The 24,202-nt window shown below is 47.3% G+C and overlaps 2 protein-coding genes across 2 annotated transcripts; one reads left to right on the top strand and one right to left on the bottom strand.

Moving 5' to 3' along the window:
* Window positions 1-600: 600 nt before the first annotated feature.
* NDUFB8 (NADH:ubiquinone oxidoreductase subunit B8) lies at window positions 601-6,437 on the bottom strand. The gene is made up of 5 exons (XM_004579960.4): window positions 6,280-6,437; window positions 5,931-6,057; window positions 4,432-4,531; window positions 3,908-4,063; window positions 601-788 (listed from the first exon to the last, which is right to left on the bottom strand). Exons 1-5 carry the CDS (start codon window positions 6,362-6,364, stop codon window positions 696-698), a joined length of 561 nt encoding a protein of 186 aa, XP_004580017.1. The 5' UTR covers window positions 6,365-6,437; the 3' UTR covers window positions 601-695.
* Window positions 6,438-10,908: 4,471 nt separating this feature from the next.
* HIF1AN (hypoxia inducible factor 1 subunit alpha inhibitor) lies at window positions 10,909-23,749 on the top strand. The gene is made up of 8 exons (XM_004579959.3): window positions 10,909-11,140; window positions 11,405-11,655; window positions 15,401-15,549; window positions 17,581-17,726; window positions 19,834-19,940; window positions 20,357-20,420; window positions 20,637-20,747; window positions 21,520-23,749. Exons 1-8 carry the CDS (start codon window positions 10,964-10,966, stop codon window positions 21,562-21,564), a joined length of 1,050 nt encoding a protein of 349 aa, XP_004580016.2. The 5' UTR covers window positions 10,909-10,963; the 3' UTR covers window positions 21,565-23,749.
* The last annotated feature ends 453 nt before the right edge of the window (window positions 23,750-24,202 follow it).

The following is a 24,202-nucleotide window of genomic DNA, read 5'->3' on the forward strand; positions in this document are numbered from 1 at the left end:
CAGGCTGGTTCACTCAAAAACAAATGCAATGAGACACAAAAACATGGGCTTCCTCTTCCTAGGGCTATGAAAGGAGTCTGGGAAATAAAGCACTAGAACTACAGACGGGGTCAGTAGTCATTGCTGAATACTGTCATCTCGTTAAGAAACCATGACTCAGAATTTTTAAAAGATCAAAGGCAAACATAGTCTAGGCTAGACTAGACACTACCTATCCTATTACGTTCACAAAAGAGAAAACAGCGGTTTTTTTTTTTTTTTTTGTCTTTTTAAGTAATCACTTTTAAAACCTTTTTTTAAACAGGAACTAAATCTTGTTTCAACTTGGAGTCAGGAACGTTTCTTCCTTCTTCCTTCACCGTGTAAATACGAAGTTACCCTTACCACCTGCTATGCAAATGAACCCCCTTAACAACCTCAACAATCCCAGTGAGATGAACAGATTGACATCTTCTGGAGCTAATAATCCCTCGCCCCCTCCCCCCTTCTAATTTCCACACAGGAAAACTGGGAGGAGGGCAGGCAGTGGGCAGCAAATAAAAGGAAAAAGCTGTGGCTCCTCACAGCAGTGACTATTCCTGGGGAAATGAGGCCCACACACCACAGCATTCAGTTTTATTAGGGATTCCATTAAGATTCAATCTCTAAGAATGAGGGAGTCCTAGTTAGAGGGCACAAATGCCCACGACGCCACCTCAGATCTCATAGTGAGTCACGGGCTCGGGCTCTTTGCTGGGATCACCGCCTCGTTCCAGGTACAGATTATTGTAAGGATACTGCTTCGGCCCCTACAGAAAAAAAACACACAGGTCAGCGAGAATACACAGCCAACAACACTCAGCTGCGCCCCTCTTTCAGCAAAGAATCATGCGTGGCCAATGGGCACACAGCAGCCCCTGGTTAGCCCCAGCCAGGCTAAACATCACAAACCACACTCCTCTTCCATGCTCACCCCAGGGCGGAGAGAAACCCACATTTTAAGAGCAGTGGTGCCTGTAACTGTGAGTGAGAAAGGGAAAGGGTGAAAGGGGGGACGGGGAGGAGGGAAATACAGAGGAGAAAGAGGGCCCCAGCTTTCTAAATGAGAAGACGCATCCATCCATCCCACTCTCTCTCGGGGTCGAGACAGACTCAATCTCCTTTAAGTCACTCAGCCTCTAATGGTTTCCCCACTAAAGTGGCCTAGCAAATGAGGCGTGCAGGAGCAGCGGTGGGGGAAAGCACCGAGGAGACATGGCTGGGACGTGCTTTAGGGGCTGCTGGCTTTACCAACAAACAGCTGTCAGAGAACACAGCTCAAGGGGAGGAGGAGAGGGTGATGTGCTTACAGAACTGAAAAATGGAAGAGCCACACTGGGTTTCCTGCTCTCCTGAAGTGAAGTTAGTGCTCACCCCAGCCCTCCGTGTACTCTCCAGCATACAGCCCCTGGGGCTCGGCAGGAAGGCTCGTGTCAGTGCACACAGACATGCCAGCTACCTTCAGGACATTGATTATCTCTGCAAAGGTAGCACCAGGCAGCCAACTGCAAACACAGCAGCCGCCTCGCTTCTGTTCCTCTCCTTCCAATCCATCCTACAGATGACTTCCAGATCAATCTTCCTAAGAGCCCAGCCTTTACTATGTCACGCTTCTGTTTAAAAACCCAAAATGGCTCCTTGCTGCCTACAGGCTGGCCAAGTCAGCACTGTATTCCCAGCCACGAGCACAGTCTGCACATGTTCAGAGTACGGGCTCCATAAATATTTGGTGAATGAATGCACTACTACAAATCTCTTAGTCGTGCAACAAAAGCCTCTTGGCCTGATCAACTCACCCCATGAATGTTTTTACCACTGCAATCTAATTGCTCGGGTCAATTTCCTTCCTAGACGCTTGTTTAAAAAACAAACAATGATAAAAACAAAAACAAAACACTGACTCCTTCCCTAACTTGTACTCCCCCTCACTTGGCACTGGAAGGTGGTGTCATGTAGCCACTAACCTTCCCAGGCTGAGCAAAGGGCAAGGGTGCACCCCACCCCAGACACAGGATTAAAGCAGCAACGTCTCTCTCACCTTTCCCTTCTCTGCCCACTCTATTCCTGAATGAGTTTCTGTGATTTCTTCACCTTTTAAATAAACTTGACAAAAACAAAACAAACATACTGATTCTAGAACCTACCATGGAGCTACTGAATTAGGATTCCCAAGAAATGGGGATTCCAGAATCTTTTTTTTCCAGCAGCTCTCAGAATAAGGCAGCTGGTCTCCCAGGATTATTTCATAAACCACTTTCACCCCAACTAATTGACCCTTCTTTTCCCTGCTTTTTTTTTCCCTCTCTCTCTCTCCCCCAAATGTTTTCTCCAATTTCCTGCTACTGTCCAAATTCATTTTTAAAAAAAGATTTATTTATTTATTTGGAATTCAGAATTACACATAGAAAGGAGAGACAAAACTAGATTTTCCATTAGCTGGTTCACCCCCCAGATGGCCGCAATAGCCAGGGCCCAGGCCAGGTCGAAGCCAAAAGCCTGGAACTTCTTCCAGGTCTCCTATTGCAGGTACAGGGCCTGAGCACTGAGGCTGTCCTCTGCTGCTTTACCAGGCCATTAGTGGGGAGCTGGATTGGAAGTGGAGCTGCCAAGTCTAGAACAGGCACCCATATGAGATGCTGGCATCACAAACAGTGGCTCTACCAGATACACAACACCAGTTGCCCCGAATTTAGCAGGTGGTGCAACCACTCTCGATAGCATCTTGTCCCACTTTGTACACACATTTGCTGTAAACATGGAAACATCCTACCAAATCCCCACATGCTCAAATGGTGTTCAGTGTCTCATTTATCTAAATTTTCTTCTGAATTCAAAGCTGGAAAATTGTGTTTTCAAAACCCAAAGCTAGAGAACATATTTTCTATGTTCTTTACATTTACCAAATTTAACTATGCTTTTACTAGACATTTGATTGCTTCTGGTACCATACTGAAAGTGACTTTCATGTCCGTTTTAGCTTGAAATTGACTGCACCTTGCAAGATTACTTGCTCCAATGCAATTGATAAGTACAATGCCCAAAGGGCACTCTGCAGACCTGCTGACTCATTCCTCACCAAGTCCTGACTCCTAAAATGTAGCCTGTCAGACAAGAGCACTCCAGTGCTTGTGCCATACCAACAGGCAAAACCCTCCTATCTCCTAAGACTTCGGAAGACAAGTTTGGTATCAGCTGGATCCCTGCTCCACAGACTTCACTCACTCAAAATCTGGGGCTATGGGACCAGAGTTGTGGTGTAATGTGGGTAAAGCTGCCCTGTGGTACCAGCATCCCATATGGGTACAGATTCTAGTCCCGACTACTCCATTTCCAAACCAGCTCCTTGCAAATGTGCCTAGGAAAGCAGTGGAAGATGCCCTGGGTCCTTGGGTCCCTGCACTTGTTTGGGAGACCCGGAAGAAACTTTTGGCTTCAGCCATCATGGCCGTTTGGGGAGTGAACCAGTGGATGAAAGCTCTTTCCATCCCTCTTTCTCTGCAACTCTGCCTTTCAAATAAATCTTTAAAAAAAAAAAAAAAAAAAAAAAAAGACCTTGCACATATCAGGATCCCATATGGGTGCCTGTTCTAATCCCAGCGGTCCCACTTCCCATCCAGCTATCTACTTGTGACCTGGGAGCGCAGTCGAGGATGGCCCAGGGCCTTGGGACCCTGCACCCACGTGGGTGACCCAGAAGAGGGTCTGGACTCCTGGCTTCTGATTGGCTCAACTCTGGCCAATGCAGCCGCTTGGGGAGTGAATCAGCGGACAGAAGATCTTCCTGTCTCTCCTCCTGACTTTCCAATTAAAAAAAAAAAAAAGGGAGGCGTGGGGTGCGGGGGCAGACCCTGAACAAATGTACCTACAACAGCACTTGTCAGGTACTTACCACAGGCTGGTAGGAGGGATAAGTATCTCCCAACCAGAACATGAAAACCATGAAGGCCACAAAGCCGAAGAGATGCTTACACATGGCGTCCCAAGGAACAGGTGTGGGGGACGTGTCCACACGGTTCCTGACATACATGTCAAGGTTCCAGTGGATCTAAGGTGGAAAAGCAGATAAATGTCACATACGGTTAAGACGCAGCCCACAGTGATCCGAGCCTGACACAAGGCTCAACAGCGCATTCTGCTACCCAGAACAGGCTGCAAGCCAGACACACTGGCCCACGGGTCCTAGCCTTGGTCCAGCTTCTGCTGACCCAACAATCATGGAAATATACAACTTCCATATTATAGACGTTTCATTTTCCCCAGAAATCCCGTTCCACATGCCACACTGGACCTTGCTTCTTTGAACAGAATAGCTTAGTGATATTTGGACAGAGGAATATCAATTGGGCTAAAGATAAACATCTTGAAAGATACGAGCTAAAGGAAGCAAAGTTAAATGAGAAGAAGCTCTCTCACCGGCTCACCCCAGTTCAGCCTTAGGTCGGAATGGTCCCAGTCATACCATGGATCCCTCTCTTGTTGTGAGCGGTCTGGGAGCTTCGGATAGTCGCCATACCTGAGAGAGAAATCGAGGACTTGCAGAAGGAGCTGCAAACCGCCACATACAACTCAGTGGCCTCATCTCAGAAATAAGAAACCAAGTGACAGAGCTGATCACTTCACCCAAAGACAGAGGAACTGACTCTCACATCGAGATCCCAAGTGCTAGTCACCACGCAAAGAGCTAGCACAGAAGTCCACACATCATCTTTCAGAAAGGATTCTGAATGTTTTCAGCACCAAGAAATGACAAATATTAAGGCAACAGAGACATTTACCTTGGTTTGAACATTATACAATATCTACATATATCAAGCATCACATAGTACTGCTATTTAGGTACAATTGTGATGGGTCCATTAAAAAAAAGGAAAAAAGAACAAAGTTTATGTCACACTGTGACAAATAAAACATTTAAGCTTCTCTTATCATTTTAATAAAAGTTAAAGAGGCCATACAATGCTATTTGTTGGGAGGTGAAAGGGAATTTAGTCATGAGTTATTCTGATTCCCTCATTAAACAGAAAAACTAAAGCCCAGAATCTGACTCCAAAGTCACTCAGCTCATCAGAATAAAAGTGACAAAGGGACTGGTTAAAAAAGTAATGGCAAGGGTGCTCCTCAGCCCCTGAGCAGCCACACATCTCCACAGCTAACACCTCACAGGACTTCTGGCCAGGCTGGGTTGTCTTCTCCCAAAAATGGAGGCTCACTTTATCTAGACTGCCGCCAAAGCTGCCACAACACAATAATAAGCATAGCAAATTATGATAACTAAATATGTGTCAACAGAAGATGATGGGAAAAATCAGAGAAGTAGGGACTGCTGAAACAAAGACGAAAAATGCAATGGTAAGACAGGGCAGGCAGTAGTTACTGCTTCAAATCATCAGTCGGCAGCAATGCTGGATGGATATGGGGAGGCAGAGGTGGGCAGGGAAGCTGGCTATTTAATCCATCCTACAGTTGCTACGATTTCCACAGCCCTAACAGGAAAAAAACATTTTAAAAAAAATCACACACAGAATCCACAGAGCACTCCATCTACAGATAACGGTTCTGGTGACAGGAGTCTAGCTCCGGCTGGTCACGTGTCTGGCTGACAACACCTGAGCCCAGCAGATGCTCAATCTAAATGAAACTCCGGGCTCTGGATGGAGCCAGGGAAGGTTCCTGCTATCTGCAGATCCTCCAGGGAGCCATTAAAGCCTCGACTTCCTCATTTGAGGAACCGGGCTGAGCCAAGGAGAAAATTGAAGTCCTCTCGGCTGCAGCTGCTCACCCAGCCCCTCCCGCCTCCCGCCACCGACAAAAGCGCCCCCACACCGCTGATGCGGAGGCGAGGGGCAAAAGAAGGTACAGGTGAAAGGGTCCGAGCCGAGCCACCCCTTCCCAGCCGGCCCTCTCTCTCTCACCCCATGCCATCATCCGGGTAAGGTTCATAATCTTCCACGCGCATATTATACTTCTTGGCGGCGGCGGCCCGTTCTTCGGCGGTCTTAGGATAGGGCCCTGGGAGCATGTCCTTCGTAATATGGGAGGCTGGGCGGAGAAGAAGGTAGCTCAGGAGAAACCCCGTTCTCTCAGCGCCCTCAAGGCTTCACGAGACCAAGGCCAAAGCCCGGGACCCCGCAGCCCCAGTACGACCCTCTCTGCCTCCGCCGGGACACAGGCGCCGAGATAACCTACGACACACCCTCCTGACACACCAAACCTCAGGCAGCAGCCCCTTCCCACCCTGAGGCCTCGCCCTTTCCTGCGAACCTGTCCGTGCGCCCAAAGGCACCACGTTCCGGGCTGCCCTTTGCAGCCACCAGACTCCCAGGATCCCGGTCCTGGCCGCCGCCATCTTCACCTTCCTTCTGGGTTTACTCCGCACATGCGCAAAAGCGGGCCACGGCGGCTGAGCGGGGCCAAACGCGGCCGCGGAGAGCGGCCGTGAACTCCGCAAGGTTCCGACCGGCGAGGGCTCTCGGGACGCAGTTGGGAATTGTACACGGAGACGAGGGTGGGATGGGAGGGGTAGCGGGAAGTAGAGAAAAGCCAGCCAAGTCGCTTCTTTGCTAGTTCAGGCTGTTGAGTTCTTTTTCTCCTTCGGCTGATTTAAACCCATTCAGCAATTAAAAAAGTCCCGGAGCGCCTCAGGAGGATCGCGGCGCCGCTCCCCTAGGAGCGGGACAGTCAACGACCCTGGCTGACCCTCTGCTCTGGCTGCTCCCTTGTCCTTCTCCTTGCTTGGTCTTCTTGCTTCCGTTCCCGGACGCGATCATTTTTCAAATTCAGCATTTAATCCTTGTTTTTCTGGTTCGCTTCTCCACGTTCCGGCCCCTCTGGGATGCTGCAAACAGCGCAAAGCAGCCTTGGAGAGACTACGGGCTCAGTCGGTTAGTTCTTCCCAGTGTCCCAGGCACCTCAGCCCTACAGACGTGAAAACAAACCTACCACAGAGGTAGCTCCAGGAAACAGCCTCAGGCATTAAACATGCTAGGATCTGGAGATTTCACCCTGGCAGATGAAGAATGGAAACTCTGAGCTAACAGAACAAAGGGAGATGTCATGTTTACACATGGACGTGTTTTCACTTTATTTACACGTTATAAACAAGCACCTGTTTCCAGGGACTTTTAGGGTGATCGCTGGGTTAGAGCAAATTCACGATTATAGACATTCGCAAGTGTATGTCAGAATAATGAAATGGATGTGGGCTAAAGGCATGTTTAAATCCAAGGATGCACTGCTTCCCAGACACTTGCTGCCTTGTAAAATGATCATCAATTGGTGTTCAGAATAATTGGACAACATCTGCACTGAGCCCACTGCAAGCCCTATATGTGGATCAGAAAACTGATTTGCTCTACTTATTTTTGTTAAGATAGTATATACCAAAATTACCCCTCTCTTAAATGTACAATAGAGGCCGCTATTGGGGAACTGTGGGCTGTCACTGCTTAGGCTGCTGGCATGCCACATCCAAGTGCTGGTTCTAGCCTTGGCCGCTCTGCTTCTGATCCACCTTCCTGCTAACACTCGTGGAAAGGCAGCTGATGATGACACAAGCATGTGGGCCCCTGCTACCCATGTGGGAAACCAGGATGAAGTTTTCCTAGTTCTTTGCTGCTGTCTGGCCCAGACCTATTGCAGCTATGTACGGAATGATGGAAGATTCCTTTGTCTCTCCCTCTCCCTTACAAATAAATAGATAAGCAACATTTAAAAATGTATAGCAAAGTGATTTTTCAAGTGTTTTTAAACAATTTCTATGTCTTTTTAAAAAGATTCGTTTATTTTTATTGGAAAGTCAGTTATATAGAGAGAGGAGGAGAGACAGAGAGGAAGATCTTCCATCTGATGATTCACTCCTCAAGTGACCACAACTGCTGGAGCTGAGCCAATCCGAAGCCAGGAGGCAGGAGCCTCTTCTGGGTCTTCCACGTGGGTGCAGGGTCCCCAAGCTTTGGGCTGTCCTCAACTGCTTTCACAGGCCACAAGTAGGGAGCTGGATGGGAAGTGGTGCTGCTGGGATTAGAACTGGTGCCCATAAGAGATCCCAGCACATGCAAGACAAGCACTTTTAGCTGCTAGGCTACCGTACTGCCCCCCTGTCTAAAACCTAATGATTCTACCCTTTGGTAGATAGCCAACAGAATTGAAGATACCTAACCACGGGAAAACATGTGCAAGAATGTTCATAGCAGCATTATTTATACTAGGTAAAAGTGGAGGCAGCCCAATGTCCTTTTTCATGTGGTGCTGGATTCCATTTGCCAGTATTGTGTTGAGGGTTGTTGCATCTATAGCCAAAATGATTTTTTTTTATTTTTCATTTTATTTGAAAGGCAGTCAGAGACATCTTCCACCCTCCAGTTTACACACACACACACACACACACGCACAAATCCTGCAACATGTAGGAGCCAAGAACTCAGATTGAGTCTCCCACATGGGTGGCAGGGAGCAAAGTACTTGGGGCATCTTCTGTTGCCTTCCCATATATGTATTAGCAGGAAGCTGGAACTTGGAGTGAGGCCCAGGCTCCAAGCTGTCACTATCACATCTCTCAGGCTTCTGTCTCTGATTTCCTATTGTAGATTTAATAGGCTGGAGTAAAAAGGTCAGTAAAAAGGTCAGGCCCACATAGAATAAACTCCACTTGATTAACTCAAAATTAACTGATTGGGGGCTCTTAAGTACATCTTTGTCACGGATTGTAACCTAACTATATGAATGATACCCTATCCTAGTTACAAGTCTTGCTTTCATTTAAGGGAACAGACTTTTTTTTTTTTTTAAAGATTTGATTTTTTTAAAAAATTTTTATTGCAAAGTCAGATATACAGAGCGGAGGACAGTCAGAGAGATAGATCTTTTGTCCGATGGTTCACTCCCCAAGTGACTGCAATGGCTGGAGCTGTGCCGATCTGGAGCCAGGAGCCAGGAACCTCCTCCAGGTCTCTCACACAGGTGCAGGATCCCAAAGCATTGGGCCGTCCTCAACTGCTTTCCCAGGCCACAATCAGGGAGCTGGATGGGAAGTGGAGCTGCCGGGACTAGAACTGGTGCCCATATGGGATCCTGGTGCATTCAAGGTGAGGACTTTAGCCACTAGGCCACTCCACCAGACCCTAAGGGAACAGATTTATACTAAATGTGTACACCATGGGATGCGAATTTTGCTATCCATTTTAGAATTCAACCTTCCAAAAGTAGTCACAAGAATTGTGTAAGTAAGCAATAAAGATAATGGTATAATCTTTCATAACTAATTTGGAGCGTCCAACAATGTGAGATGTCCGGGGCTGGCCACTAATAATAACATTGGTATTAGGTTTTAAACGTACTTTAAGTTCCTAAAGTTCGTACGTTGTTCCGTGCAGCTAATTCCCGCAGCCAAGTCCTATTTTTACAGTTAGTTTACTGGAAGCCAAAATCCCAGACACAGCAAGGTGCTTAGTAGGTCTTTTATTCCACCAGGGTAGGAACGGGAGCAGGGGTGGAGGGGGAGAAACCTGGAAGGGACCTGTCTCCTAACGTGGTGGCAGGATAGGGGCTGCCAGGGCAGGGGAAGGGACGGAGTTGGTGGGAGCGCGAAGAGGAAACGACAAAGTGGGGCACCTGGGGGCCTTTTTGTCATTCAGGTGAGCCTGCAAGGCCTCTGTGTGTGTGTGTGGGGGGGGGTTGGGAGGGTTTGAAGGTAAGCCCCAGGGGATTGGTGCCTGAGATTGTCACCGGTGATTGCCTAAAGATGATTGGTAAGTGGGCGGGGGTTGGGGAAGGGGCCCAAGAGAGATTGGGTGTAGGAGTCTCAGGTGAGATACTGGGTTACATCTGATTGGTGGATAACCAGAATGGCGCGAATTTCGTGAGCTGTGAGGAGGAGGAAATGGCACAGGGTCCAAGATGGGATGTTTCAATCACTCCTCACAATTGGTCTTGTGGCAAGAATCTATTCAAGTAAGAAAGAGGATGGTATAGGCAGAAAAAGGGAATGACGTTAAAAGCCATTAGACCTTGATTTAAAGGAATTCAACTTGCCATGATAACTTTTGCCTAGCCCTTTAAAGTCTGCAGCCTTCCACCAAAAAAAATCTATCCATGTGGTAATTGCAATTAAAAGACAGCGACAGGGTCTGGCATGGTAGTCTAGTGGCTAAAGTTCTCGCCTTGAACGTGCAGGGATCTCTTATGGACGCCGGTTCTAATCCCAGTAGCCCCGCTTTCCATCCAGCTCCCTACTTGTGGCCTAGGAAAGCAATCGAGCACAGCCCAAAGCCTTGGGACCCTGCACCCGCGTGGAAGACCCAGAAGAGGCTCCTGGTTCCTGGCTTCAGATCAGCGCAGCTCCAGCAGTTGCAGCCACTTGGGGAGTGAGTCAAAGGACGGAAGATCTTCCTCTCTGTCTCTCCTCCTCTCGCTACATCTGCCTTTCCAATAAAAATAAATTTTTTTAAAAAAAAGGCAGTAACAGAGGAGAAAGGCAGGGAGAGATCTCTCATCGGCTGGTTTACTCCTCAAATATCCATAACAGCTTAGCCTAGGCTGAAGCTGAGACCCCAGAGCTCCAACTGGGTCTCCCATACGGGTGGCACGGCCCAGCTACCTGGGTTATCTCAGCTGCCTACCCAACCCGGTGTAGGTGGATAGAGTTTGCGTCTTTCACACCTATGGATGCAAAGGTCAGTGCCTACCTAAGCTTGCCGCCTTGGCCTCTTGTGCGCACTGAGGCAGCAATAGTTCGTCTTGACCCCTTGTTCAGTGGCTCCCAGGTCGGGCTCCGGTTCAAGAGCGGAGCCTGGCGTGTAGAACTGTACGGTAACCATTAGGAGGCGCGCCCCCACAGCCTCGGCTCCGGGTTCCGGGTGTCGCTGGATCATCTCTATGGTTTCGTTGTGGGTTTTGTCCGGAATAGGGGGAACTTCCGCTTCCGGCGGGGCCGTCCTTAGCGGCGGAGATGGCGGCGACAGCGTCTGAGGCCACGGCCTCCGGCTCTGGAGAGTCCCGGGAGGAGGCTGAAACGCCAGGTCCCGCCTGGGATGAATCTCAGCTTCGAACTTACAGCTTTCCGACCCGACCCATCCCACGTCTGAGTCAGAGCGACCCCCGGGCGGAGGAGCTGATTGAGAATGAGGTGGGGGGCGGGGCCGCTCCCTGAGGGGAGGAGGACGGGACCCATGGGGAGCACAGGTGATAAGGGAGAGGGCCGGCCGGGCTGCTGAGCCCGCCAAGATGGAGGGGAAGACGAGGGGGAACGGGGCTTGGGGGCGGGTGGTGTAAGGGACAAAGTGTTTAGGAGTTGGGGAGTAGTTGAAATCCTGGAGCGGGATCCACCTGCCCCTTATCAGCACTGCCTTTTTTTTCCTTTTCTTTCTTTTTTTTTTGTCGCCTGACGCAGGAGCCTGTGGTGCTGACCGACACGAATCTTGTGTATCCCGCCCTGAAATGGGACCTGGAATACCTACAAGAAAACATTGGCAACGGAGACTTCTCCGTGTATAGTGCCAGCACCCACAAGTTCCTGTACTACGACGAGAAGAAGATGGCTAACTTCCAGAACTTCAAGCCACGGTCCAACAGGGAGGAGATGAAATTTCAGGAGTTTGTTGAGAAGCTGCAGGATATCCAGCAGCGTGGCGGGGAAGATAGGTGAGTTCCCCGAGCATGGGTTTTCCATCAGGTTTCGGGCATTCCCTTTTCCTTGCATGTGCTTGTTGGGAGGTGTGGTGGGAGTTGGATGGACAAGGGCATCCCTCATTACTGGCTTCCTGCTGAGTGAATATTCTGCTTTTCTATCCTGTGAGGGGTTTGAATTCTTAGTAGTGGACTAGTAATCCGAGGGACAGGACATGATTTGAATGGTCAGTCTGTAGGTTTTGTTTTTGTCGTGAAGTGAGATCCGCGCTTGCTTGGAAAGGTCGGTCAGGTGAAAGGGGTATCATAGGGTGGATGCTGTGGTGACACTGCGCTGCAGGTGTGTGCGAGGTCCCGAGCAGTGGGAGGGGTCATCGTTTGCCCATTTCCATTGGGCAGCCCAAATAACTTTCAAGTAACGCTGAAAAGCAGGGTTTTTGTTGACTTTTAAACATGGGCATCTGATTGTAGTGTTTAGGAAACCTTCTGAGCAGACTGAAAGATTGTATCTTTTGTTTGAATTGTGGAACAAAGGTTACTCAGATTGGATTTTAAGAGAGGGTGCTGATGCTCTAGGTTGTCATAACGACCACAAGACAGCCTGGGAGATTACTGACTCCTCTGTGTTGAGGACAGCTGCTTGTCTGAGTCCCAGACAGCATTCTGTCCCACACTGTTACATGGCTGTTGCTCTCACTGAGGCCCTCAGCTGCCACTGACAGGTCATTCACAGTTGCTGTCCACCCAGGCCTTTTCTCTTTAGTCTCCTGAGTCCATGTCAGCAGCATGTGGCTAAATGAAGGGGCTCAAAATCTCAAAATATCTTTTTTCTCTCTCTTCCTGACACTCAGAGCTTATCATGATGGAATTTTCACCAAAAGCATTCCTGAGGTCAGAACTGTTCATTGTTCTGTCCTTTATGTATGACCAAGACACTTTGAGTTATCTCATGTGTCGGTCTCCTCAGCTTGAGCCCACTGTGCATGTGCAGGAGAGACTGATGATGCTGTAGTGGTGCTGGCGGAGTGCAGAAGTCCATTGAGTGGCATGTGCTCCTGGAGTGAGCATGAGAGAAGATGCAGATTTCTGTCCTTTGAGGCCTCTTGCCACTTGTGATGAGAGCACTTTGTATCACTGTGTGTGACCCATTGGTGTAATCTATAGAGGGCTTTCTCTTTAAAGATCGATTTATTTGAAAGGCAGAGTTACAGATACGGAGGGGCGGGGAAGGAAAGAGTCAGATCTTCCATTTGCTTGTTTGCTCCCCAAATGGCTGCAACAGCGGGACAGGTGGAGGGAGGGTGAGAGAAAGAGACAGAGAACTAGAGATCTTCTATCCACTCATTCACCTCCCAAATGACTGCAATGGCCTAAGCTGGGCAGTTTCAAAAGCAGGAGTTTTTCCTGGGTCTTTGTATGGGTGCAGGGGCCCAAGCATTTTCCCAAGTGCATTAACAGGGAACTGAATCAGGAAAAGAGCAGCCAATACTGAAATCAGTGCCCATATGGGATGCCAGCATCATAGCTGGTGTTTTTATGTGCTACGCCACAATGCCAGCCACAGATTGGAAAGTTTTCTAGGAAAGTTTTTACCATGGGCAAATTTTGCCTTATCATCTGACTTTGGCACCAACCAATTCCACTTTGTGTAATAATGTGTTGTAGTGATTACAGGATAAAAGATTTTTGCATCCTCTTTTAGCGATCTCAAGCATTTACTATTCAGGTATATTGTTTAGATTCTTGTTTAGGAGCTAGCTCTGACTCTTTGAGTTATTTTCAAACTTTGTGTGTGAATGTATATACCATAATTTCAGGGTAAAGCCCAGAGGTCGCATTCAAATCTTGACGGTTCCATGCCCTCAAAAAGGTAGCTAGTGTTTCCAGCTTAGCAAGAATTCTTTTACCTTTAATTTCATTTTTCCACAGACCATTTAAACAAGATTTATTCAAAAGTGTCACACAGGCCTTGGGGATGGGAAGGGAGATCTTCAGTTGGCTGATTGATTCCCGAGAAGGCTGCAACACCCAGGGCCAGGCCAAGCTGAAATAAGAAGCCAGGAACTTGTCTTTGTCTTGTCTCCCATGTGGGGCCAGGGCCTCAAGAACTCAACCCATCATCTGCTGCTTTCCCAGGTGATTAGCAGGAAGCAGGATAGGAGGCAGAGCAACCAGGACCCAAACAGGGAACCCACTGTTCCATGCCAACCTGCTATCAACGTTTCTAAATAGTATCTCCTTAAACATGATTCTGGGAGCCAGCAGGTGAGGTAGCAAATAAACTTCATCTGTGATCACCCTCAGTAACCTCTGTGAGCACTGGTTCAAGTCCCAGTTGCTCCACTTTCGATGCAACTCCTTGCTAATGGCCTGGAAAGGCAGTGGAGGAAGGTCCAAGGTCTTGGACCCCTGCACCCATGTGGGAGACCAGAAAGAAGTGTCAGGAGTCTGGCTTTGGATTAGCCTACCTCTAGCAGTTGTAGTCATTTGTGGAGTGGATGAAAGATCTCTCTGTCTCTCCCTCTCTCTTTCTCTGCCTTTCAAATAAGTAAAATAAACCTTAAAAAAAAAGGTTAACAATTCTAGGCAGTGAAAAGCCTTTGAGCCTTTTGAAGTAAGGTTCTTAGGACTAGAAAGGGCTACTCTGGTCTTCTCTTCGGGTTTGCTGTCTTAGTAAATGTGTCCTGTGGGACTTGATCAAGTGTGTCTGGGTTTTCGTATCTGTTAAATAACTTCTGACTTTCCTCGAGTGTAGTTGGAGCCTAGCATTATGTCTTCCTTCCCTTAGCTGTAGAAAGCTGATATTTGTGACTGGCTGGCTGAATTAGTTAAAATGAACTGGAATTCACACCAGAGCTTAGTGGCATGATAAAGCCAGTTTTGTGTCTCACTCTTGCTGCATGTTCATCCTTGGTCATGTCATCTTATTCAGTTGGGAACCCAAACTATCCCAAAAGCACTTATCTGGAACTTTGGACATGTTACCTTGGACAGCTTTTTAAAAATTACAGTTGAGGGGATGGTGCTATGGCATGGTAGGTTAAACCTCTGCCTGTGATGCTGGTGTCCTATGTGGGCACCAGTGTGCATCCTGACTGCTCTGTATCTGATCCAGCTCTGCTAATGTTCCTGGGAAAGCAGTGGAGCATGGCTGAAGGCCTTGAACCCCTGGACTCACATGGGAGACCTGGAAGAAGTTCCAGGCTCTTGGCTTCTGACCAGCCTAGCTCTGGCTGCTGCGGCCATTTGGGAATCAATCAACAGATGGAAGATGTCTGTCTGTCTCTCTTTTCTTCGTCCTCTCCCTCCCTCTCTCCCTCTATCTCTCCATCCCTCCTTCTCTCTTTGTAAGCATGCCCTTCGCATTAAAAATAAGTAAATTTAAAAAAAGGTCACACTTGCAGCAATGCAAGTTCCTGCTGTGGATATTTCATTGACCAAAGCAAGTTCAATAAGGAAACCTGGCTTCAAGGGAATCTGTAAGACTACCTCTGGCCAGAAGGGATGAGTCTTACCCTCCACAGTGGCCCTCAGGGGCCAAAGCCGATGTCTCTGGGGCAAGGCTGATTCAGCATTCGGGGGTCTGTGAATAGGCTCCCAGGAATCTGTATGTGCATTTTTATGGTGGACCTGCGAGATTCTAGCAGTGCTCTGTGGGAGATGGTGGTTTGAATCTGTGGTTGTATTTCCACCCTCGGGGATACCATGCCAGGGACTGCGGGGTGCTTGTACTAATGAAGTTTTTTCTTGGGGAATGTAGGTTGTATCTGCAGCAAACACTCAATGATACCGTGGGCAGGAAGATTGTCATGGACTTCTTGGGTTTTAACTGGAACTGGATTAATAAGCAACAGGGAAAGCGTGGCTGGGGGCAGCTGACTTCTAACCTGTTGCTCATTGGCATGGAAGGTAAGAAATCTTTAGGCCAGGAGCCTGACTCAAATTTGCATAAACCTGATTTCTAATCCCCTATCCCTGATTAGTTCCATGATTGACCAGGTTCCTTAATTCTCAAGCCTCGACCTCATCTATTGAGGAAACATGATAAAATACCTTCTAAACCTGAGGAGACTTCAGAAAATTTGTGGGAAAATGGAATTAAAAGTTAAGCTTATTTTAATGCCCAAGTATTTTGGAATTCATGTGTAGGTTTTTGATGTTGCACGTTTTTGGTGAACTTTTTGAAGAACCCTGTGTGCATGGATTTCAAAATTTTTTTGTTCAAAGTAAGTTTTTTTTTTTAATGAACTTTGTGAAGTACCCTCATTGTGGTGAAGATTAAAAGAGATCATGTATGTTAAATCTTGAAGAAGCTAGCTTTATGCACCTGGAAAGTTCCCATTCTGCTTCTCAGACGCTATGTGAATGCATGCCTTGGAGTACTAGAGACCCTTTTGAAACACTCCTGCTCTTTGACCTCATTCAGATTATATTTCTCCTGGGTTTTCAGTGTAAATCCCACCCTTTAAATAAGTAATAGATGATGGATATCAAAAACCAAATATATAAAGAACTATGCAGTGATAAATCGCTCTTCCGCCCATCTACCAGTTTCTCTTCCTTGAGGCAGCACCCATGACTAGCCACTCGGGATTCCTGCAGGTGATTTTATGCAGACATAAGCAAGCATGTGACTGTGTTTTTATTTATTTGTCTTTTGCAGACTTCTGCTGTTCTGTTAAAGGCCAGTTAGGCTAGGGAGGTTCATTGTCTTATTTTTGTTTCTGGCGCTAGATTGGTTCCAGGCCCTTAGTAGGTACTTGGTAAATGGGAACTAAACTGAATTGAACAAGGAAGCAAAGGAATTACTAACTGTTGTTTACCGCTGAGCTGTGAAGTCTCTTGTCCCTTGCTTGTTCTTTCTTTAGACTTGGATCTTTACTGCCCATGTCAATAAAGATTTCTAGCAGTTGAGTTTATGAATTGGTAATAACTGCTGTATGGAAGCCAACTCTTGGTTGACCAAGCAGGAAGGAGCCAGTTCTGGTTTATTTGAGTTTTTCTCTTGCTTTCCTTTGCTGTGATAGGTCACAGAAAAGTGGATCTCTTAGGTAGAGATGCACTTCTAATTCAGCGTGGTATCTTAATAATGTACCTTTATTTATGTATTAGATTTTTTACAATAGACTTATCCCATCTACTGTTCATTATCCAAATACTCAAAGCAGCCCCTAACTGACCCAAAACCAGGAACTGAGAACTCAACCCAGGTCTCCGACATGGGAAGCAGGAATCATTCACTTGAGCCATCGCCCCTGCCTCCCAAAGTCTGCATTATCATGAATGTAGAGTCAAGAACAGAACTTGGAATGAATTCAGGCGCTCTATGTTGAATGTGGGGGGTCTTAACCCCAAGAGCAAATACTTGCCCCATTGTGGTTTATTTAAATTATACAATGCTCTCTTCCATAATTGATAAGTTTCCCCTCAGTGAGCATCAGCAGCCCCGATGTTGCTGTAAGAAGTGTTGATTTCACAGGTGCACAGAAGTGGGAGCAAAGTGTGAGAATCTTAGGGTTCCTAGAAAACTTCACAGCAAGTACATATTTATACAACCCAAAATGACTGGTTAATCCCACAAAGCAGGTTGTGCATGCCTTGTTGATAACGGGCATTTTTAACTCTTTTACTTTCCCTAAGTTCTTGACATGATCAAGGAAAGTACATGTATACACAGTTTGTTACACTTCTATTAAGAAGAGCAGCCATTGCTTGGACAAGTCTACTTCTCTAGTTGGTCATAGACCCATACCTTGAGCTAGACCAATTACCTGTAAAAGTGTAACATCTAATTTGCTGAGAGTTGTAATTAGGGTTTCTTTGCTTCTGCCTGGCATTTGCTTAGGAGGGGGGACTGGGTTTTCCACCAGCACAGGCTCTGCATTCAACTTGTGTGGTGGTGTTACTGCTATAGGTAAGATGGTGTCTTTCTCCCAACAGGAAATGTGACGCCTGCTCACTATGATGAGCAGCAGAACTTCTTTGCTCAGATTAAAGGCCACAAGCGATGTATCTTGTTCCCTCCGGATCAGTTTGAGTGCCTCTACCCATACCCTGTCCATCACCCATGTGACAGACAGAGCCAGGTGAGCTTGTGTGGTCTGAGCAGGATAAGGAACTTGAGATTCTGGTAGTGCCTTTGGGCACAAGGCCTGGGCTGTCACTGTCCTGTGTTCCAGGCGTGGATTACAGATCAGTTGTGTCCTACTGGCAAAGCCAGAACATGATTTCATTATGTAGCTCACATAGCCCAGATTCCTGTAGTGGTTACCCCATGTTGTAAGTATAAATAATCCCACAAGTGGAATTCCCAGGAGCAATCCTCATCACTTACGCTGGTGGACTTGGGGTTACTGTTTGGTTGGCTTACAAGTTCATGCAACAAACTGTTTGCATCCATTGGATTTAAGTGTGGGTTTCTTTTGTCAGGTATGCTATTTTTTTTTTTTTAATATGGGGAGGGGAAAAAATCAGGATATGTCACTTTGCATATTTCCTGGATCTCAGTGAGTTATGTGGTTGGTTCCGTGGCCAACAGATACAGATACATCTCCTTTCTTGGAGCGGCACCTACCTAGCTCTTCATGTAGGTGTTTTTATGGCTTAGAGCTTATTTTATAGAGGAAGTTTGTGAAGGTTTGGGTGAAAGATGAGTCTTACTTCCTCCTGTTCTCAAACCATGGAATATGTCTTCTGACCCCAGGGATATCCTAGGTTTCACAATCTATGTGTATTTTTATGGGCTATAGAACAATTCTTTTCAACAAATGGACACTGCATTGGTCAAATCAGGCAGTTAGAATCCTCACCTCCTCCTTGTCGTCTTTATCTATCTGTCTGTCTGTCTGTTTATCTGTCTGTCTATCAGTCTATTGTACAGTTCCGTAGGCTCAAGGATTTCCCTTTCCCTCTTTGTATTGTTTTTTTGTTTAGAACCTATAATCTTCTCTTCCAGTTCCTCATATAGTACATAATGCAGTACCACAAACTATAATCACACTTTGTGCTGTTCAGTGCTAGCACTTGTTCTGTGTATTTTCCTAAGATTTTATTTTATTGGGGCTGGTGCTATGACACATCAGGTTAGATCTCTATCTGTGGCACTGGCATCCCTGTATGGGCACCGGTTTGAGTCCTGGCTGGTTCACTTCTAATCTAGCTTCTTACTTTGGGCCTGGGAAAGCAGTGGAGGGCGGCTCAAGGCCTTGGGCCCCTGCACCCGTATGGGAGATCTGGATCGATTAAGCTCCAGGCTTTGGACTGACTCAGCTCCAATATTATATCCATTTGGGGAATGAACCAGCAGAAGGAAGAGATCTCTCTCTCTCTGTGTCTTTCCCTCTCTCTCTCCTTCTCCCTCTGTTGTAACTCTACCTTTCAAATATAAATAAATCTTAAAATAAAAAAGTAGTTTTCTTTTTTTTTAATATTCATTTATTCATTAATTACATTGTATTACATGACACAATTTCATAGGTACTGGGATTCCCCCCGCTTCACCCCAAACCCTTCCCCCATAAAAGTAGTTTTCTTAATAGTGAAAATTTAGAAATACATATATTTTCTTTCTTTGAAAGGCAGAGTTAGAGGGAAATCTTCCACCTGCTAGCTCACTCCCCAGTGGCCACAATGGTCAGGGCTGTGCTAAGCTAAAGCCAGGAGATTCTTCTGGTTCTCTGATGTGGGTACAGGATCCAAGGAGTTGGGCCATTCTCTGCTGTTTTCCCAGGCACATTAACAGAGTTGCAGCAGGTGTGGAGCAGTGGAGATTCAAACTGGCACCCATATGGGAAGCTGGCACTGCAGGCAGCAGCTTTACGCACTGTACCACAGTACAGTGTCATGCCCGTTGTCTCCCACTTCCATTAATCTCCCCGAGCTTCACACTTCCAGAATGACTTCCTCACATTCCACAAATGAGAGGACATGCAGTTCTCTGTCTTTCCATGTCTGCCTAATTTCACTTCGCATAATCACCTGAACCCTAGGGTCATTTGGCATTAAAGCATGGGCTGCCTTACCTCATCCTGTGAGGGAATTTAAAGTGTGTTGCATCTTATGCTGAATATAAATTCTGAAGACTGAAAGTTTTTTTTTTTTCTTTTTAAATACCAAACTAATTGGCACATTGCAGTTACTGATAAAGATTTGGCAATGAACTAATTTTTTTTTTCTTTCTTTTGAACCTCATAGGTGGACTTTGACAATCCTGACTATGAGAGGTTCCCAAATTTCCAAAACGTGGTTGGTTATGAAACAGTGGTTGGCCCTGGTGATGTTCTTTACATCCCAATGTACTGGTGAGGAGGGGGCTAGGGCTGGGGGCTTCTTGGGAGGTTTCTTTCCCACTCCTTGGGGTGGTGTGGAGGAGTATATTAGTGATTTTTTTGAGTTGTGGCAGGATTGGTGTTCTGTGGTCTGCAGGAAGGTTGGCATGGAGTGTGCTGCATATGGGGAAAGGACAGCACAGTTGCCAGGAAAGGAGAATTCCTCAAGTCCAAGGAACCCCAGAGGCTTGCAGCTAGGGAAACCGTGGAAAACTGCTTGGCTCTTGGATATTTGGAACTTGACTGCTGTTGTCTTTAGCCTCCATGTGTGGTTCAGAGAAGAACATAAAGATACTGTCATCAGGGTTTTCTTTAACTGGATACTAGCTAGCTTTCCATCCCTCCCTCTGAAAAGCATTGGTAAACAGGAGCCTGTTTGTCTCTTGCAGGTGGCATCACATAGAGTCATTACTAAATGGGGGGATTACCATCACTGTGAACTTCTGGTATAAGGTGAATATAGTTGATTTTTTTTTTCTTCCAGATGGAACTGGGGCTGGGGTGAGGTAGGTATAATAAATGGCCTTGGCTGGGGCAGGGTGGTTGGTTATCCCTGGAAGTGATTCTGAGGAGATGCAAAGGAAGATACTTGAGTTGGGTTTCTTAGAAGGGAAGGTGTTTCCAGGAACAAGAAAATGACGTTGAGGCCTACTGCCGCTTCCTTTGTAGGGTGCTCCCACCCCTAAGAGAATTGAATATCCTCTCAAAGCTCATCAGAAAGTGGCCATCATGAGAAACATTGAGAAGATGCTTGGGGAGGCCTTGGGGAACCCCCAAGAGGTGAGTCAGGATTGTCATGAGATTGTCCTTACCGCCTCTCAGTGTCCACCATCTTTTCTCTCCAAAGAGGTTATGGGCATGTTCAGAAAATTCTTGTTTTCTTGTGAGAGCTGGGCTTGAGTGGCGGATCAATTATAATCTGTTCCGTGCTAGTAGTAATGTTTCCCATGGGGTTTATGTGCCAGCTGGGGACCCCTGTGGAGATTCTTTTGGAATGGGAAGTGAGCAGTAAAGCATCTCCTTGCACTCTCCCAGCTGTGCTGTGGCTGCTGCAGGCAATATTGAGACCTGCTTCCCGCACAGGTGTGCCACTGGCCTGAACTGAAGAGAAGAGGGTTTTTGTTGGTAAAGCACGTCTCCTTCCTGTAGGTAGCCTTGGCCTCCATCACCTGTGGGCTTAGGAGAGCGCCGAAGCCCCAGTTGCATGTGACCTTCTGTTGAGGGTATAGAGACACTTAATATGCTGAGGGCATGTTGGAGAGGCAGACACATTCTTGGGTGCTTGGGTGTCATTAATTCCCTTGGTTTTCATGAGTTTGTTGTTTCTTACAGTGTGTTATGAAAGAGACAGTAAGAGAAGATGGATCCTGAGGAGAGGGCATGCCCACAGTGCTGGTTTGACCTTCAGAAAGCCAGTTGATTAAAGTTCATATGATTGTGTGGAAACCTTGTCCCTTTCCTTGGCTGGACATTGTATGCCTCTGGACACACCTGGTCCAAGTCCAAGGCCAGGGACAGGCAGTTCTGACTGACTCCTCATGTCTCTTTACAGGTGGGGCCCTTGTTGAACACAATGATCAAGGGCCGATACAACTAGCCTGCCAGGAGTCAAGGCCTCCTGCCAGGTGACTGCTGTCCCGGCCACACCGCTTCATTGATGAGGACAGGAGCCTCCAAGTACTAGAATTGCACGCTGCACTTCATGGACTGGACTCTTGCCATGGCCTGGAGGAAGGTGTATGGGGCGAGGCAGGGTGGTTGGCACTCCACTGCCATCTGGAGGGACTTCTTATCCTTGCCTCTGGTGCCCCAACACCTCCCCTCTCTGCCCCCCTAAAGTCCTGCATTCAGTGTGTTGAGTCCCAGCTTGTGGTTGTCATCGTGTCTGCGTGTTGGTCTGTCAACCTTGGGATGTCTGTGTCCATGTACACACACGTGTGTGTATCTGTCCTGGTTCCCCTTCTTTTGGGTCAGGATGTTACTTCTGGCTCTCAGCCCTGTCTCCTGTAACCTCAGTGCCTCAGCCTGAGAGAGGAGATGCTCTGGGGCCCCCGCTGCATCTGGACTACAGGGCCAGAGCTAGGCTGACCGTTGGGGCAGTCAGCCTTCCACTGGGTTTTTACATTGTCGGGTTCTAGGCCAGAAGGGAATAGCTACTGGGACTCTAATGACTGAGAGAGTTGCTTGTCTTGAAGAGCCTAGAATGCCTTCCAGTGAGCGAGAATTAGCCAGGGTTCCAGCTGGGACCTATAAGCTCAAGCCATACACAGGAAGGAACCTTGGGACTTAAGAACCAAGAATTGTGCAGAAATTCCAAATTACAGACACACGCAGCTTTTCTCTTTCAGCACCAGCTCTTCCCCTGTGCTAGGTATCCAGGGAGTTGTAGCTGTGGTTCCTTCAGGTTCTAAGTGTGCAAGCCTCTGTGTGTTTACGTGTACATGTGTGCGTGTACCCACACACACTTTGATTCATACGCATGTGTGCCTGCACCGGCCAGTCTCCATGCTCACCTTGTTCAGTGGGACAATGCATTGTGGTTCCTCAGAATTACTGCCTAAAGCTTTTTAACTTGGATTTTAGCCATTCTTTATTGGTCAGGTCTCACTAGAGCCTGCCTTAGGCTAACTGGCTAGAACCTGCAGGCCCATGATGACCCTTCCTGCCCAGGTCACATCTACTCCTGCTGAGTTCCTGGCTCAGGAGATGAAATGGGGTCAAGCTGAGGCAGCTAACTCACTACCTTTCATCCACCTCAGGGCAAGGGCGAAAATGTACCCTTGCCTCTTGAAAGCCAGCACCCCTGCCAGTCCCAGTGTTGTGTTCCACAGCACCCTCAGGAGTCAGGGTGCCTGGTAGAGCATGGGAAGAAAATGGCTTTTTCCGTTGGTTACTTAACAGGCACCCGGCTCAGAGCTGCAGCTTACAGCTGGGCAGCTGTGGAGTGCACAGCTTGAAAAGCCATCGTTCACAGCTATTCAGTGGGAATGGGATCTCCGGAACTAGGCGGGGTGGTAGCCCTGTGTCTACTTCCATTTGTATCATCCCCTTCTCCCTGGAAGGGAGGAGGGAATTGCAAGATTCTGGTTTTATTTTGGTTCCTTTTTTTCCCCCAAAGGTTTATTTCCCAGTGTCTGAACTATGGCACCCCAACACTCAGTTTACAGTGCCCTGTTGGACTGAGCTCTGTGTGTGTGTTTGTGTGTGTGTATCGTGAGGATGGCTGTTTATTTTGAACACCTCATTCTGGTGTTCTTTGATGCAGTGTGGATATGCAGACAAGGTTCCTTCTCAAGTGTAGCTGTTTCAAATATAGCTAATGCTGGGAAACAGGACTGCAGTGGTCTCTATCCCTCCATCTCTAATGGGAAAGAGTGCATCAAAGAGAACAAGACAGCTGGAGGACAAGTGTGGCCACAGCCACAGTTGCAAAGAAAGCAGATTGTTCTTTCTACTCAGCAGGTTGCTGCTGGCTCAGCACTCAAAGAGTGGGTGATGCACAGCAGCGAGGCGTGTGCCGTTCAGCTGGCCCTTGCTGGGTGCTGTGCTGACAGTTCCGACCTGAGATGGCCAAGGGAGAGGGAGGGAGGAGGCTAATTTTGGAACCTGTACAGGATTGGCCCTGATCCTTGAATAATATAGTAGTGACACCTGGTTTTTAGACATCCAATATGTGCCTAGTGTTTTTATCTTTGTTCCTCACTATCCTACAAGGTAGATATCCTCACTTCACAAATAAACAATCAGAGAGCTTAAGTGGCAATCAGGGTTCAAACCCAAGACTCTTTGCCTGCAAACATCTTGCTTTCTATGTTGTCCTGCATTGCCTCTGTTCCTTGTCCCCCAGGCCTTTTAAGGTGGGTTCAGCCCAAGAGGATGCAGCAGCTAGCTACAGGTCAGGGTGAGCACGCCTCTGAGCTTGGGAACACTGCCTGGAAAGTGATATTGTGAGTTAAGAGTACTGGAAGAAGCCATGGGCAGACAGAATTCTAGGTTCCTGAGGAACTTGTATGTGTTTAAAGCGGTCCTGTAACACCTTACAGCGTGCTTGTGTAGCAGTAGAATTGAAGCACTAGTTCCAGATGATCACTTGAGAATCTTGATTCACTTTCTGCATCACTGTCCCCGGTGAATTCAGAGATGGAACCTCCTCCTCTTAATTGGGTTAAGGCGCTGGGGCTCCAGTTGTGCTCACAGCAGAGGAAGCATTCCTGCAAGAGTTGCTGACCCCATCC

Source organism: Ochotona princeps, chromosome 13, assembly GCF_030435755.1.
Source record: "Ochotona princeps isolate mOchPri1 chromosome 13, mOchPri1.hap1, whole genome shotgun sequence".
In the NCBI taxonomy this organism is placed as follows: domain Eukaryota; kingdom Metazoa; phylum Chordata; class Mammalia; order Lagomorpha; family Ochotonidae; genus Ochotona; species Ochotona princeps.

Bases quoted from the DNA above. Each gene is read 5' to 3' on its own strand.
- HIF1AN (XM_004579959.3), top strand. From the start codon at position 10,964: ATGGCGGCGACAGCGTCTGAGGCCACGGCCTCCGGCTCTGGAGAGTCC. The intron at 20,421-20,636 runs GTGAATATAGTT...CTTCCTTTGTAG, and splicing joins CTGTGAACTTCTGGTATAAG to GGTGCTCCCACCCCTAAGAG. The intron at 20,748-21,519 runs GTGAGTCAGGAT...GTCTCTTTACAG, and splicing joins CCTTGGGGAACCCCCAAGAG to GTGGGGCCCTTGTTGAACAC.
- NDUFB8 (XM_004579960.4), bottom strand. From the start codon at position 6,364: ATGGCGGCGGCCAGGACCGGGATCCTGGGAGTCTGGTGGCTGCAAAGG. The intron at 6,058-6,279 runs GTTCGCAGGAAA...TTCTCCGCCCAG, and splicing joins GCCTTTGGGCGCACGGACAG to CCTCCCATATTACGAAGGAC. The intron at 4,532-5,930 runs GTGAGAGAGAGA...TTTCTCTCTCAG, and splicing joins TACCCGGATGATGGCATGGG to GTATGGCGACTATCCGAAGC.